The 18,003-nt window shown below is 39.8% G+C and overlaps 1 protein-coding gene across 3 annotated transcripts in view; it reads right to left on the bottom strand.

The window, feature by feature from the left end:
- The window catches only part of SCAF8 (SR-related CTD associated factor 8), a 152,335-nt gene extending 136,193 nt beyond the window's left edge, over nucleotides 1-16,142 (bottom strand). For 2 of the 3 annotated variants that reach the window (XM_077175412.1, XM_054628579.2), the window contains exon 1: nucleotides 15,726-16,142. In XM_077175412.1, the coding sequence (XP_077031527.1) occupies nucleotides 15,726-15,755 (30 nt within the window). In that variant the 5' untranslated portion in view covers nucleotides 15,756-16,142. The remainder of the gene's footprint in view (nucleotides 1-15,725) is intronic. The other variant, XM_054628580.2, reaches the window with a different exon arrangement.
- Nucleotides 16,143-18,003: the final 1,861 nt, after the last annotated feature.

The following is an 18,003-nucleotide window of genomic DNA, read 5'->3' as shown; positions in this document are numbered from 1 at the left end:
AAATTCTCTGAAATAAAATTATACACTTGAGAAAATCAGTAGTAATATTCAAAGGGATGGGGAGGAGTGGAAGTGACCATAAACTCTGGCTGGCAATGTATGTGCAAAAGATAGTGCAATCAAGTTTGAGAAACAAACAGGAGAAAGCATGAAAATCAGTGCTTTTCAGAAGAGGGAAGGAATTGCAAATCTACTAAAGTGCTTGTCCTGGACAATCAGCACTTACAGGAGGAGTCATAGGAGATAAAGTCCTACAGAAAAAGACACACACACACACACCCCCACGCCCCTTTTATTTTTTTAATGTACACACTAAGGAAAAACTGATCCCACACCAGAATCCTCCTGAAGTGTGTTTACAATAAGGTAAATAACAAGCTCATAATGTGAAAAATAACAAAGTATTAGAACAGAACTCCAGAATGCAAGACTTGGTAGCTATGATTATGAATTCTCATTTAAAACAGCCTCAAACTTATAGCTCTGAAAGACAGGAAAAGCAACACAAATTTCTGACAGGGGTTCAAGGGGAGAATTAGGAAACAATGGATCAGTTAGGTTAAATGTTTGTACCAAAAAATTGCATAAATTACTTCAAATAAATGTATTAGTGGGGACACAGATAATACCATGCAGCTGTTGTAAGGAAAGGCAACATCTCAGTATATTGCTCTTCTCTAAAAGATTCCAGGAGCACAGTGAGAAATCACTGATATAAAACCAACTGGACCACCAAAACACATTTACCGAAGATCTCTCACAAAAGGCTCCCAAGAAACTAAGCTATCCTAAACAGGCCCTTGCATGACAAATAACCCGAACAATTACTCCTTAAATACAGCCAGCAAACAATCTGAATGAACAGTCAATTGATGCACAGTAAAGGCAAGTCCCAATAGAACCCACTTGTGCCTGCTGTCACCTATATTCTGGTTAGGACAAAGTCAGGCTGTCAAAAGTTGGAGAGGAACATTGGTGACACTACCAAGTAGTAAGTACACTGGAAGTAGTGGACACTGGCTTTGAAGCTAGCTATTGCCACTCAGCAAAGAGATCTGCTGATCCATGAGAGATGGCATTGAAGATATCAACTCAAGAGTAAACCAGAAAAATCTCAGTAGGAAATGCAGCAAATGGGCATTTGGATCTACATTATTTAGGCAACAGTGATAACCTACAGGGCACTCTCAACTGTACAATCTCCAAAGCTGGCATGAAATCATCAGGGATAACTAAAACTGTGGAGAAGTTTTCAAGTGAAGAACAAAGGTTCTTCAGCTGGTGAACAGGATCACTAAGGAGAGGCATATGTCAATACAACCTCAGCACTGAAGATCAACTGGGAAGGATCTTCCTCCCCCAAGGAGCACACCACATGAGATTAGCAGGGAGTAAGCAAGAGCACAGTTGGTGGATGTGGTTCCAAGCTGCCCAGTGTGGTTGTCCTTAGCCTGTAAGGGCAGCTCTGGCATTCCTCAGAGGGAATTGACTCAGAACCCAAACTGTCACCATGAGCTTGCTATAAGTCTGTGCCCTGATACCATAATGAAACCCACACACTCTTTTAAATAACTGTATAAATTACAGTCAGCTATCTGTATGATAGTATAAAATGTAGCTCTCTATTTAAAAGGTCTTATTCAAATGAAGTTCGAGCCTTATCACATCAAGCAGCTGCATTTTTTTCACAGTAGAAATACAATTCATTTCAGAGGGTCGAAAGTGAAACATTGTAATCTTCAAGTGCCAGGTAAAACCATAAGTTTCAGACATTTTGAAACAGACTAGTTCACATTTACAAGCTGGAAGAACAAAGAAAGGGAGCAGACAGAAACCCATATGTAAACTTAAAAAATAACACTTTAGAGCTGAATTACCATATGATTATGAAAAAAAATCTTCCATTTATTAGCCACTTACTGCTTTTCTGGATATACATCAACCCATATGAAACACTTCTCAAAGGCAAAAACTGATCAGTATCTTTAAATGTCTGATTACTACTAAAAGATATTTGAATACCAACTAAAACAGTTTTTTTCTAGTTATCTTCCTAAGTTTCATGTTATAGATTTGCAGAGTGAAAGTATTTGCACCATTTCTTATATGAAAACCCAGTAAGTACAGACATTTACTGTTGAAATCTGAGGCATTGCTGTGGAAAGCATCACAGTGTGTGGAGTCTCTTTTTAAAATATGCATTGAGAATTTCTCTCCAAACACTGAACATTTATCACCTGTTGATGATATACACAAATAATAAAACCTAATTTAAAAAGCACACTACCAATTTATTTTTCCTATTCATTTAGTAATTGATTTTACAGCAGAAAGGAGAATATGCTGATCTCAATCAACCCAAAATTTATCTCCCACCTCTCCTAGCATCTAGAGAGAAGAAACACTCTTCTGATATTTGCCCAGAAAAGAGCACTGCTCCAGTGACCTATGTATTCACCCACGAGTCACTCTGACACGAAGACTCTCCTAAGCAGTCACCACAACACAAACACAACATATGGGAGATTGCTGCTTCAGTCAAGGTGGAGTGACTTAAAATAAACTGAAAGGTTAACCCCTGATTAAAAAAAAAAAAACAACAACAAAACTGCAAATATACATTAAAATTTATACAAAGCTTTGTTTTGTACTGTCCGTTCTTGAACTATAGCACATTACTCAGAAAATTAAAATGAAACATTTCCTGTCTAAATGTAGATGGCAGATGGCATCATCACGCAAGGCCAAGGAAGGAACAAAGACTAAAATTCTACAGAATGGGGAGGGGGGGAACAAGAGGGGATGAGGCAAGAGTTACACAATCAGTGACAAGTCACAAGGAGTCTGACTGGCAAGGTAAACCATTTTCAAACTGTTAGCTCAGGTTTTGAAAAAACAAGTGTTAAATAATTAAGTTAGAAAGAGCATTAATGCATGATTCCTGTATGATCTTCTGGGATTAATTTTATTTTCCTCTGGGAGAAAAAGCATAGCCAAAGTTAAGAGAATACTTTTGAGTTGCTGTAAAAAATGCCAGTGTTTTTTTCAAGACAGCACACTTGACAGTAGCATACATTTGATTTCAATGTCAATGAACATTTAATGATCTATCACTTTATACTAGGAACCTGTGGACAAGACTATTCTGCCTGCCTCAAGCATTCCAGATGACTGAACACACTCAGCTCCAAACACACTGCCAACAATACAGGAAACTACAAAATACAAATGAACATTATTCTTCTCAACCCATTTAAGCTAAAGAAAACACCAGATAAAATTTACAGTGTATTTGTGGGGAGAAGTTATTTCACTGGTTTCCTGTATGATGGTTCCATCCAACCATGTCCTACACACGCTGGCATTTTCATAATTAGGTGGGGGACAATCAATAAATCTTTGATAGAAATATGCATGTTTAATTAAATGCTGAATATAAATCACAGGAAAACCTTACAGGGAAGACCTCAGTCTGAATGGCACCTCAGGGACAAAGTGAGTAGACAAAGATATACATGCTACAAATCCTAATCTGTCTCAATGAAAGCAATTCCTAGGGTCATGTTCTTGCAAAGTAAGAATCAGATGACAGCCAAATGTCCATGTAAAGCACATAACAGCTTATTACACAGATAGCATTAGAATTCTTAATATTATCAAAGTAATAGTGCTAAAAGTGGTTTCTAAGACTATCTCTTTCCTACAGAAATGCACATCTATGTATCAGAACCGGGCCAGCAATTAAAGCCAGTTAATTATATTCACAATTCTGTATTTTCCTCTATCTGATAAAACAGTACAATTATTTGTACAGCAAAAAGTAATGACGGAGAGAGCTAAGACACTACATCCAAGGCAATATTCCAGTGTACATAAAGGTCAACAGCATTGTTAATACTCATTTTCCCCAATATTATTTTAAATAAACCAAGTCCTCTTTCCAAATTTTGGGAAAAAAATACGGGCTTGCTCTAAGATCTAATGAGCTATATAAAGTACATGTTGGGATTAGGGGAAAATGCAGAAGATCAGGTTGATGCTATAAATAAAGCAGTGAATTTCTGCTCTATACTTTTCTCTTTAATTCTGTTAAGAAAAGTAGTCTTCAAGAGAAGCTCTACTGAAAGTCAGGGAATTTATCAGTATATTTCAAATTTTCATCATTCACTATCGCAAACAATATTTTTATCATTACAATCATAATTAAAGAAGTACTTAAAGTGAAATCTACTGTAAATACCCATAAAAAGCAAACTCCACTGCACACAGCTGTAGTTTACAAGGCAGTACTACAGGCTGCTAAGCTACAGCTTAAAGCTTCTCAAGTGAAGACCAGACATCATGCACATGAGCTTACATCCCCCGAGGATGGGCAGTTGCTTACACAGCAAGTTACTACACACATCTGTGGAAGCAATGACACACTGCACTTCTACAAAGCCCAGCACTTAATTCCAACATCTTTCAGTGCTCTTATTCAATAGGCAAAAGAGCCAGACAGCTGTTCCTGTACCAAAATTTTGAATAAAAAAGAGAAAGCAGTACTAACTTTATTAAAATTTAAAAAGCTACATAAATAATATTTCCCTTTTTTTATACCTCTGCCACATCCTATAAAGACAAGAAGAGCAGCTAGGAAATAATTTTTCATATAATTTTGCCATATAATTTTAAAAGGCTTGAAAGATGTGAATAACTCTAGTCTCATGAGATACAAAGGAACAGATATTCACAGAGACAAATCTCTGTAACACTGATACAGCAGCTAAGGGAATAAACATTTTGATGCTGATACACCAGGACTCAGCCCATCTCTTAAGTATGAGATAATGACCAGTGTGAGGGATATCAGTTACAAATCCCTCTACAGAAATATTTTTAAACTTTTCTCTGCCTGCTACCAGGATACAACATTAAAACGACATCAAGTAATGACATGACACTAACCAGACATCATATATATTAACAAGTATCTGCAATTTCAATGCAGAAAACCCAAAATAAATACTTAGAAGTCAAGCCAAATACATCCTATCTCAATAAATCAGGTTAATTTATTTCATATTTCAATACCATTAAAATAAATCAAATCCAATTGGAAATACAGAAATAGTCACTGAATTCCTTACTAAATATTAATATCAACACATGGTAGAGAACAAGAAAAGAGTATTGTCGTTTATTGCTTAAAAAAAAGACACTTATCAACAAATTTCTATTAGGTTACATTTTATACACTTTCCTGAAATTAAATTTTTTGGAAAAGTTACTCAAAGTGCATGCCCTGATCTCTCAGTGAGTAGGATTTTAACTCGATGCTGAGTAGGACCTACCTGTGAGAACTGTGATTTAAAACCTGTCAGCACTTTGTTACCCTCAGTGCTGAATATAAATGTTAAAATATATACCATAGGTGTGCATGCAGGATGATCACAATGGCAGATACTCCTTTCAGCATACAGTATTTAAGTTTGGAAGAAAAAAAAAAATTCTATTGTTTCAGTTATCAACCAAGATGAGTTGCCAAAATTCAACATTAAAAAAGTACAGAACAAGTGGGTTCCAGGACAACAGCAGCTCCCTTAATACAACTGTTTTCATAAACAAAGTGCATGACACATGGTTTTAATTAGGAAACATAAAAATAGTACTGCATTTTCTTGATATCTAAGTGCATGTTCCTTAAAAAAATTTTTAAAGCAACCAATAACACTCACAGCAAAAACTCAGCCTCTCCCTACACATCAGCTGCATTATACATCACTTTATGTTTAAAGAGGGCATTTAAATATTCATGCCAACTACTACACAGACAAATAAGTGAAGTAGGATGCAAAGGTAATACAGCAGTCCCTCAGCCCATCAGATACCAGCACATGAAGTCAGGTGTTACCACCACTGCACTCGTGTAGTGCTTCTCCTACTTCTTTTGTCTTAAGGAAACACAATTATGACTTTGAAGTTTACTGAACCCAAACAATTTGAGATGGAATAACAAAATTCCATTTTAGCTTTTACATATCTGACCCACCAGCCCATTTACAATTTTCTTTAAACCATTATTTCAAAGAAAGCTTCAAGTACTCTTAGTACAGTCTACTTTGTACAAATATGAACATAAAACCGGAATGTAAAGAAACTACCTGGATTTGGCTCCACTTTCCTGAACTCCACACAACTGCAAAACAGATGCTTACTTCAGATAGTCTCTAGAACATGCAAGTGGAGCATTTAGCCATTTTTAAGTCATCAAATACAATTCCCCTTTTTCTCTTCAGAGTAACTTGGGGTGTTTGCAGCATGGGAACAAAAAGCTTAGAAAGACCAAAATGGACCAAATGAAACAGGTAGGTGAGAGTGAGCACTTCACCAATGCCTGAACTCCCAATCACAGAAAGGAAGTATTGGCAAAAAATCCAGGTAAGAGTATCACACAAGGAAACAAGGAAAATAACAGAAGCATTTCACTTCAAGCAATTTTCTCATCTTTCCTGCCATATGGCTAATTTCCATCACTAACATTTTATCATTATTATATAGCTAATTCTAGATCAAGAGGAAAATGGATCAGCTTCTGTCACAATGTCAGTCTTCACAGATTTCCAGATGCGAACCTGGGGGCTGCTCACACTGGAGAAGTACCCTCTGTCCTTGTTCCAATGCACTAGTTTGGTAAAGTATGGCATAACGCAGAGTTAAAAGCCTCAGAGAAACCTAACTACAATCATACCTCTACAATTCTGAGATATGAAATATAGGAACAGATCTTGAACATTTTGAAAATCAGACTCACACATTTTCTCTGCCAACTGTTTTTAGAACTCATGACAAAAACTGTCTTGTGTTCATTTCAAAATATCTCCTTGGATGTAGTTTAAAACCCCTGCATTCACAATGAAAGTTAATGATTCAAAATTTTTTTTAAAATGTAATCCAGTTTGTACTGGATTGGATTTCTCCAACCAATATACTTGTCATATAAATGGTCTTCATTTGCTGTTAAGTGCTTAAGTGCTCCACTTCACTCTTGTGAAAATTAAGAAGCAAGTGGTTACTACTACACATCTGGTAACAAGTCATGAAGATCAACATGTTATCTGAAGCTATTCATTTTCATATGAACCAGCTTTGTTTTTTAATACATATGGGAGATTTGGTATTCTGAAAGACTCTGATTTGATTTGATTTGATCAGGTCTTTCCACTGATTTCCAACAATCTGGTTAATATATTCTAAGCTCTTACCCTATGAAAAAGCCAAAAACATTTATAAGTATGATTATTTCTCTATTGAAAACTGCAATCACATCACTAGAAAATGTTGGAATTGTATTTTTATCTATCATACTGATTTCTAAATTATGCACTGAGAGCCCCATAAAGTCCTGCTACAAGGCCAACATTTTTAAACCAAGAGTTTTATAGTGAGAGCAATTTACAGTATTTTGCACTTTACAGAAAAAACAAACTATAGAATAATAGGGGTGGAAAGCAAAAAATGCACATAATTAATTCTACTTAGGTTTTTGAAAGTAACTAATAAATACTGAAGATGGAGAACAAAAAAAAAAGTATGGAAACCTTTACCACTCAACTCTAAACTAATTATTTGGAAACAATGAGCTCTAGACTGAACCACTCAAGATGATGGATTTTCTAAATTACCTTTCCCAAAAATGCATGCTATTTCAATAATAAATTTCAATTCAAATACATAAGACAGCTATTCACCTCCTTGCATAAAGGCAGTGCACCTTGTTCAGCTGTTTTGTAATTTTTTATAAAGCACTACTTACTTCAATCTTTCAAAACTAATGTTATAAACAGTATCTTATAATAAAGAAGCTCAAGGCTACAAAATAGGTGGCTTCAACCTCTCAGCTGTTGCTACCCTTCACTCTTTTACTGTTCAGCCACCATCCACCCAAACCACCATTCCTTGCTCCTGGATCTTAGCTCTGCCACCCTTCTTTGGGGCACATCTTCTTTTGTGCCTTCATTTTAAATGGGAACCAGAACACTCTCTGCCAACCCTCAAAACTATCAACAGCAGACACATTAACAAAGGTGCCAAGCCTCATTTTCCACACATGTAGTTTAGTAAACTAAACACATGCATTATATTTCTGAATGTCAAAGCATCAGCCACCCACTCATATAACCAGGGACAGGAGAAAATAACAACCTCATACAATCAAAGACTGTACCCAGTAAAACCAGCTAAGTTATGTAGGCAAACTCTGGCAAAAAGAAGTGGAAGTAAAATAAGTTGTTGTATATCCATAGTAATCACCTTTGTACAAATGCCAGCTCACTTCCCAAAACAGCAGAAACAGCAGGCTATTACAAGAAATATGCATTTCTAGTAGGGGTAAATCTGATAGAGAGAGGGTCACAGTGACAATGCACTCATTTCTTCTTACTTCCTCCAAATGTGAACATTTTAAATTCTACTTATAAAAATGTCTCCTTTTGATCAGTACATATGGCAAGAACAGGTAAAATAAGTACTAGTACAGCAGTAACTGGACATTGTGTTTTTGCCTCAAAGAACATGTACCCTAAAGTGATGAAGCAGCTCCTGAATAAGGTTAATAAAATTACCTACCCAACCACTGCTGTGGCAGTGCTCCTGAGAAATGCTGCAGAAGGTAGCCCCAAAGAATTGAAAAAATGGAAGAATAGAAATACACGCACAACTTACAAAAAGTTTTAAACAGGAACAAGGACTAATAGTATTTGGAACTTTTTTCAAAAGTTGTTCTTGTTTTTGAACTTTCAAAGCCAAGGTCACTGAACTCTGGCTACGCATATGAACAGCCAGTTATGCACCTCTGTCCTGGGCCTCACAATGGAATTACACCAGTGCCTGTTGAGGCCATGAATGTGGGCTATAACCAAGGCTGAAGGAGCCACTCAGGATGAATTTTTTTGGTGGCTGTCCAGAGGTAAAATGATGAATTAATTTTACAGACAAGAAAATAGAAGACCTCTTCCTAAGTGAAAAAACATTCTTATGGGAGTAACTTAAGTACCTTAAAGTATTTTTTAACCTGCCTTACCAAAAAGTTTTGTTCTGCATGGCTTTTTTCCTGTAAGAAAGCCATCTGGATTACCAGACTCCACTGCTACAACTGCCATAGGAAAACACACTGGTGGTCATAGAATGGTTTGGGTTGGAAGAGAATTTAAAGGTCATCCAATTCCAACCTCCCTGCTATGGGCAGGGACACTTTCCACTAGCCCAAGTTGCTTTAAGTCCCATTCAACTTAGCCTGTAACACTTCCAAGGATGGGGCACAGCTCAAATAGTGGCATATTCAAACAAGACTTGTTAAGATAATTTTAAGTACGCTGTCAAAGACTGTAGCCCCAGGTATAATCTTGGTAAGCAGGTGACAATCAAAGGATCTGAAGCTATAAGAGTTCAGAAGGGCATTTGTTTTAAACTGCAAAATGGCTCGCTGCTCTCTAAATGAGTAGCAAGTAGGATCAGTACTTGTAACTATCCAGTTACAACTCCAAAGAGTTTGCAGAATCTGGAGATCTACACAACTGCTCGAGGCTTACAAGGATCTGATCTAGATCACGGTTTAAGAACAAATTAAAAGTCTATGTATCTAAGACTGAAAACCTATCAATGTCTGTCCTATACTGTTTCACTAAAGAAATTAGGTTTTTGAGCAAGACATGCACCAAAATAAAACCAAACCCTAACATTTCGGGCCTTTAACACACACTTGCATGAGCATGTCTTTACAAGGCCAGAAGTCAAGGTTCTGTGGCCAATGAAAATCAAAGGTTGGATCAGTCTTTGAAAGTGTGATATTAAAACTGTAATTATTTATTCAGCACCACGGAGACATTCAACCAGGTGAACATCAATTTAATATTTACTGTATCTTAAAGAGAAAAGGACTTTCTTTCCCTACACTCTTAAAAAAATCATTGAGAGCCAGCAAAGTTCAATTCTTTGAAACAATAGAGTAAAATACTTACATTTCACTGACACTGCTCCTAATGCTCCTGACCAGTAAACAGGAAACTAACAAATTCTTGTTAGTTTGCAACATATTTTGTTGCATCTTAAGGGAATTTGTGCAAATATCCATGCTTTTTTTTTTTTGAGAAACACTACAGGATTATACAGCCAACTAAAATGGAAGACATTTTTCACATCCACCCCAGAGGTTAAGAGTGAAACACAGAAACCACTTTTCAGATGTATGAATGTCTGCATGCACGTATCACTTTTTCTTCTGACAAAAGACAAAAGTAAACCAGAAGTTCACATCCCAATTTGTTACAATAAAATTTACAAGTATCTGACTATAAATGAGGCAGCAGATAAACAAAAAAGAAGAAAGTTTTAAACTTATCACAGCTGCAGAGTCCTTCAAACAGCAGAGGATATGAAAGAAGGTAGTACTCTAAAATATAGTGACAGACAAAACAGATAGAGGTTGTGCCATTGTCACAGCAGCTAGGAAAAAAACCCTGTAGATGTTTCAGGTGCTTCAGCCAACATGAAACATGCAGCAGAATCCAAGAAAAATATCTTGACAGGTAGTAGCTTATGTGTCTTCTCACTGTTACTCAATATAACTGCTAGTATCTACTTTTACTAATCAAAGCCCTGGCTGCTCATTTTATAGAGAATCCCTTTTTTCCCCACTTTCCCCAGCTATTCAGCATCAATCTCTATTTAGCATCTCCATGAGGCATACCATTTAGCACTTTTTAGCATCAACTGGCATTCTTTCATGAAAAACCCGCCTCGTTGACTTAGAATACGCCATTTAAATAAGGTAGTCTGAAATAGAATATTTAGTTTAGCCTTCTGTACTTTTATGCACCCATACTCCAATGTTCAGTATTTAAAATGTAGGTCATTTCCAAGGGTCACATTTCTGAAATTGTAGACCACTGAACTGTCCCTCACTGACTCTCAAAATACACCTTCCAAAGAATTGTCATGATAAAGGTAGACAACATAAAATGAAGCGCAAATGAAGTACAGAGACAAAACATTACCAGTAAATGATCAGTGCCTGCCACGTCTCTACCACTGATCAATTTCAGAATGACAAGTGAACCCAAGAGCAGCAATAGCCACTTTATGCATCATCTTACTTGACTCTCAAAAGCATAATGCACACCAAAAGCTCAGTGTATTTTATGATGAACTATGCAAAGAGAACCATTTTAATTGTCAATAACGGCTCAACACCAACCTAGCAATGCTGCAGAAGTTTTAATTATGACTCTGACACCCTAGAAAAGGCACAGCAACCCACACCACTCTTTAAACAAATCGTAATCACTACCTTAACCTTACAGCACTTTATGTGCATCTCACTTTAGGATGGCAGATATTCCAAGTCTCCATGATGACACTTAAGTTTTCTATTCAATTCCCTTGTATGAAAGTATCAGCACCCAACTGTACAGACAAGAGAATCTGAGCTTTTCATACAAGTGAACAAGGCATTTGTGAAAGGAATCAGAAGACACATGACTTTCTTGTTCCTGAGTTTCAAGGGACCAACTCTGCCTTATTCTATGTTACCCTTTTAAAAAATACATAATTGTCCTTTTCTCAATTGCCTCTCCAAGGCCATAATATACTGCATTCCCTGACAAATAAAAATACAGCTGAAATTTGTGGCACTGGATGATAACAACTATTGTGCACTGGATTCAACAATGTAAATTCCAAATCTAGATATGCTATCTAACTCTCCTGAGTAGGTTTTACCACTACTAACCTTCTAAATGGCTGTAAATCAAGGATGCAAGTACCAGTCTCAGCTACTCAAAATGAAAACAATATTCAATGATTTGACCAAAGCATGCATAGCTTATGCAGGAGCTATTTTTGCCTTTTTTTAAAAGAGAATGCAAAACCAAAAACATCAGTAAACATCATGAAGAGCAAGACTTGATGAAGCTCATGCATGATGAGATGTGTGCCTGCATGTGAGTAAAGATATTGACAAACTTTAAATTATTAGAAATGCTACGTTTAATTGAACCAGATCAGTGAACTACTATTGCAATTTTCAAAGATATAAATATCTAAGTTGAATTTGCTCTGTCTTTTCAAGATTCCTATTATTTAATTCTTACAGATGCAGTTAGTATGGCTAAACAAAGCACAACTTCAAGTATTCGGTTTGTGTTGTACTTAAAAATGAATTTGTGACCTCCATTCCCCCTAAAATAAATTCCAATCCTGTGACTATTTGACTGTAAAACTATTTATATTTATTCTACATGTTAACATAGAAATAAATTTCAAAATAATTAAATGTGTTTCAAAATTAAAACATCCATTGCTCTTCTTTTTCCACAGTCTTCATATTACAAAGTGAAAAATAATTTGGCTTGCCACTGCAAAAAGGACAATTATTGCAAGAAAACTCTGTGGAGTATAGCACTCAAAATCAAAGACCAGTACCTGAAAGCAATGTGACAATGGCCAGCTAGAGTTGATGATGACAGCAGGACTTTAACACTGAACAAATGTAATAAATACTGAATTTTAATGATATACATCTGCAATTAAATCACTGTCATCTAAGCACTTTAACTGTGATGATACACATGCTTTCCTCTAGCCTATTTCAATTCCTCTTTAACAAAATACATTTTATAGAACATATAGAGAATTTTAAGTACTTGACTCATTTTCTTCTGTCAGGACCTGTTCTTGAATATGATTTTGTGCTTTTCTGAAAAATCCCCAGGCCTAAACTGAGGCCTGGAGGAAAATGGCTCTGCAGTGGTAAGCCTTCGTGGTGCCAACTGTAGCAAATGATAAACTCTGTGGAACAAAACATTGCCAGTTACCTCAACACTACACTAAGTCAGTCATATATTATTCCAATTTCCAGTTGCCAAGTAGTTTTAATCAAACAGTAAAATGTCAACCATTACATGAAAACAATACTGAGCATGTTTTATTTAGGAGCTTGACTATTTCTCAGCTTTAAATTTACCTTTCCCAAGACTTGAAATGTTAGGGCTAATTTTATATGTACAACTAGGTACAGCACAGACAGCACTACCAGACATTGAACAGCTTTCCGCAATAGCCACCATTATTTCCAGTAGTTACTGTTCAAATAAACTTGAAATTCTTCTTTCTAATCAAATTAATGACAAGCCCATTTTAATCACTTCAATCCTGACCGCCATATAGGATAGTCACAGTACAAGATATTCCTCAGCTCACATACAATTCTGGAGTTAGCTGTACTCCCTAGATGGATAGCTGCCTTTATTTTAGCTTCACTGCAGAATCCAAACACAACTCCTTCCTTTAAAAAAACCAAACAAAAAAAAAATCAACCTGCAAACTTGAGTGTTTAAATGTATTAAAATGCTCCTTCTAAAGTGTCATCTGGTTTTCACCAGTAAGTTACATAAACTGTTGTAAAATCATTAACTGAATGCAAACTGCATTAGAAAAAGTATGGTAAAAGTTTTTATACAATTTATTCTGTCCCATCTGCTGCTAAATTTAATTTACATCTATTTTAAGCCAAAAAACTCTAAAACAGGACTCAGACATCAGTTCTGGAGTTTAACACGACCTTAAAACACAATATAAACAAAGAACAGGATTTTACAAGTAATATTTACGACCAATATTTTGTAAATTAATCAAAACTATTTAAGAACAGCAATAAATAGACTCATACACTTTAGCTAATTCAAATATTTAGTGATCATTTCGCAGTTCTAAATTGCAAAGTGTGTATGGGCAAATTCAACCAGAGAAAATGACAGAATGTTAAATTAAAGTTCAGTTCTGCACTGGGTACAGAGGTGTTAAGAGTGGCTAGCAATGACACATGGGATTCTTTAACTGTAGCAAGTCTGGTACCATTTACTTCCAGGATCAGGGTTTGTTTAGTCATGGCGTCTTCAAAACCTTCCCATCATTGCAGCCCAGCATTCAAATACAGAGGTCAAATCAGACATACTGTCTATTTATACCATAGCAGATAAGTTGGTTAAAATGACACTGTCAGATCTGCATTTTCTTTTCCAACAACCTACCGTCTACCATTTTTAAGCATTTAGAAAATCTAAGGCATAATCTAAAGCTCTCCTCTTCAGCACAGCTGCCACCTTAAGTCTCAGACTTATTTTTACAGTACTTATACCCAAGTGCTCAGCAGGTCAGTCAGAAGCTGTTTTTCAACATGAAGAGGAAGACTTCTGCTCCTACTGATAGGTGTATAGCAGGAAAATGTTCTGAACAACTTATGTTCTTCTGGTTTTGTGACCAGATTCTTCCTTTTCCCTGCATAACAATATAGCACATGTGCCAATCAAGTAAAAACATAGGAATAAAATTTTATAGTGTTTATTTTCTTCTAGTGGCCACAATGTGCTTATTATTCTACTTAAGAATTCAAATTGCATAAAGTGCAACATCTAGAACTGCGCATCTACGTTAGAGCTGTACAAGTGTTACTGGAGAGTACCTGCTCATTTTAGAAATCTATCTTACTGTGCTTGTAGAAACAACAACATGGTTGCCACATTGTTCCACCACAGGTCAAATTAAACAGCATTACTTAAAACTGTTAAAACTGTACTACATCCCTGCTGGGACTAGCGAGAGAGCGACTGGGAGCTTCAGTATGTGAGCAGTCTCTAGAAGTATACATTGTAACGAATGATGATACTATCTAAGGTCTACATAAGCTAAAAACTACTTTGTAAAACGTAGGACTTGGCAAGAAAAATACGTATTTGTTTTTCTTGCTCGTACATTAACTTCAAAATACAAATGATACTTTCATAATGACAGAAACAAAGCAGAGTTGCCACAACAACCATATTGCAATAAAATAAACACTGGCTCTCAGCACAAAGGAGAAGCCAGGTGCAATATGAACACCTCAGCCTATATGTATGTATATATGTATGTATGTCTGTATGTATGTATGTGTTCTTGGGTTCCACAGCCTGCTCTCTGCACAGTGCTTCAGCGCAGGATCTGAGCTCTGTGCAGCATGTAGGGAATGTCTGCTTCCATCCTGACCACTGCGAATATACGACTCTTAAACACGGAGACGAACCTCCAATGCCTTTGTATTCCTTTTCCCAGATTTAAAGCTTAGCTGCACGAGGTGTTAAAAGTGCGCGCTGGCGAGGTTCGGACACACATGCGAGGAGGAAGAGGGTGGCAGGAGAGACGAGGGAAGGCGTGGAAGGGCACAGTCCCCGTGCCCGGCGAGCCTGGACCCCCCCCGCCGCCCAGCGCAGCCTCCTCGGCCGCTGGGTGAAGTTGGCCGGGCATCACCCGCCCCAGCGCAGGCCAGGCGCAGGGAAGAGACCTCCTTCTCCTCCTCTTCCTCGGTCTCCTCACGCGTCCTCCTCTTCCTCCAGCCCGCCGCCAGATCTATTCTTCCCCTTCAGCCGCCCCCAGCTTCACGGCGGAAGAAGCTGGGGGGAGGGGGATGTCTCCATTACCTTCTCCACCCTCCCGCTTCCCAGGGACGGCGACAACGGCCCTTTCCCGCCCGACGCGGGGGGGAGCCCCGGGCCGGCCTGCGGGAGCGCTCCCGCACCCCTGGGCCCCCCGGAGCTCCACCAGACCCCGCAGCTTCCCCACTGCGAAGAGGGGGCAGGGAAGGCGCCAGGCCCCGGAGCCCCGCCCGCTCCCTGGCCCCGAGGAGGGGAGGCCGCCGGCAGGGGGTTACACACCTCGCTGTTAAAGGCTTTCACAGCCTCCATGTCGCGGCGGAGGCGGGAGCCGGGCGGCTTCTCTCCGCTGATGGCGGCCGGGCCGGGCCGGGCCGGGCCGGGCCGGGCGGGGGCAAGTCTCGGTCCGTGCGTGCGTGCGCTCCTCGCTCAGGGGCCGCCCGGCCTCCTCTCCATGGCGGGTGGCGCAGGGGGCGGGCGCGGGGGGACGCGGGCCCCGCTCGTTTCCGTCTCCTCCTCGCCCCGCTTCCCGCCCGGCGGCGCCGGCGTTCCCTTCCCTCTCTCCTTCCCTCCCTCCCGCGCTCGGCTCCGGGCGGCCGCGCCGGCAGGAGATGGAGGAACAACGCGCGGCGGCTGCGGCGCGGGCGCCAATATGGCGGACACGCGGGGGCTCCTCGCAGTGCAGCGCCGGAGCGGCGCAGGCGGCTACAGCGCCCCCTGCCGGGCAGCGCCCGCAGCGCCGCACCGCACGGGCGCTGCTGGGATGGCGCCGCGTCCGCCCCGCCCGCTCTCCTCCCTCTCCTCCGCCTCCCTGAGCGGGCGGCAAGGAAAGGGTTACGGGAACGAGGTGTTAAATGCCGGTGCGTTTCGTCACCGGGGGGCAAATCCAAGAGTTCCTGAGAAACCCTTTTCACTGTTTCCGGACCCCCGAACCGTTCGCCTCCTCACGCCCGGGCCGCTCAGCCTCCCTCTCTCTGCAGCAAGGCCCGCCGGCCAAACTGGGAACGGCATGCCGGCTTGAAAAAAGGCAGCGGGAAAAAGAATCAGCGAGGCGTAGGAGGGCAAAAAAATTCATAATTTGATAAGCCCACAGGCAATCAGTACTATTTATCAAAAGGAAAGGCGAAAACCCAGGTAATCGTAATGCAAATCAGTGACAAGCCTCTGTGCACTTACTGCATGAATATTACAACTCAACAATTCCACACCAAAAAGTCTCCAAACCCACCACCGGGCGTTAAGGCATTTCTGTTTGACTACCCAGGGCATCTTGTCAGGTCAAGTTTCGGATAGGGTGCACTTCCCCATGCCCCCAGCACCATGCCAGTCCGGCAGAGCACCTGCCTCTCCCTGAAGCAAAAACACTTTCCTTAGCTGAGAAATCCCAGCAGGAGCAGGCTCTGCCAAACAGGAGGACTTACTTCCAGGGCATAGATTTTTGTTCCCTCAAACACAAAACTACCGAGTGACTCACCTTTGCCAGGAAGAGCCTCAAGGGTCTCAGAAGCACTGAAGATGAAAACTTAGGTTTGTCTTTTGTTGCTGCTTTTCCCTGTTTGGTTATGTCCTTTCAACTCTACTGACACAGTAGAGATATGACAGTTCCCATCTGAATTGCATTCCATTATTTCCAGTCACAGCTCTAGGTCAGGCTCTGGATGTGCCTTGATGGTCTCAAAAGTGTCCCTCAGACCAGAGCCACAAAGGCTCTTCAGGGACAGTGAAAATCCCTCTGAGCCAGGGACTTCAAACTGAAGTGGGCTTGATTCAACAAACAAGGTAACATAAATTAAAATAAACCCAACACTGGAGGGAGACCTGGAATCCTACATCTCCATTCTTACAGGAACAAGAGAAATTACTGTCTTTTTATAAAAGGAATTGGAAGTTCCTGCCATCTTATCCCCCCAATAGTCTTACTCAAGGAAAAAGCCCATCTCTAGCAACCACCATTGCTGCAGTATCAGGCCACCATGAGGGTCAGGAAACAAGAGCAAATACCCTGCTAGGATGAGAGGACTGTCTGGTTAGACTGAAAAAAAGCCCAGATGGCCATGGAGTAGGAAGGACACCCAATGCCTGCAAAGTAAAATGTCTGAATAAGGCTCGAAGGCGTTTGATTGTTTTTAAACAACTGAATAAAATTCTTTGCAGACCTCCTACATAGCAGGAGGTCAAGAGGTAGCAGTCTTCACTTAAAGTAGGGAAAGTCCTGACACAACCCAAGCAAGACCTTTTTGGCTGTGAAGATGGCCAAGAAGTGGGGTAGGTGTTCCAGACAGGCTGTGCAGTCTCTAGCTCTTTCTGAAGTTCCTTGGGATTAGGATGTTAGTAGGCTACTCAGAGGTCACAGCCTGACCCTGCTTTGAGCCAGAGACTGGACTAGACAGGCTCCCCAGGTCCCTTCAAATCTGAGTGGCACTGATACCCTATGAACTGCAGAGTTCACTGCAACCTTCTGGCAGCCCCTCTTCACAGGTGATTCAGGAGAAGCACACTAGGTTTATCAGGAGGGACAAGACCTCTGTTTCTCTTTCTGGTTTTGTTTAGGGCTTTTTAA

The sequence above is a fragment of the Agelaius phoeniceus genome, chromosome 3, assembly GCF_051311805.1.
Source record: "Agelaius phoeniceus isolate bAgePho1 chromosome 3, bAgePho1.hap1, whole genome shotgun sequence".
NCBI lineage: Eukaryota > Metazoa > Chordata > Aves > Passeriformes > Icteridae > Agelaius > Agelaius phoeniceus.
This window is presented reverse-complemented; position numbering and strand designations above follow the sequence as displayed.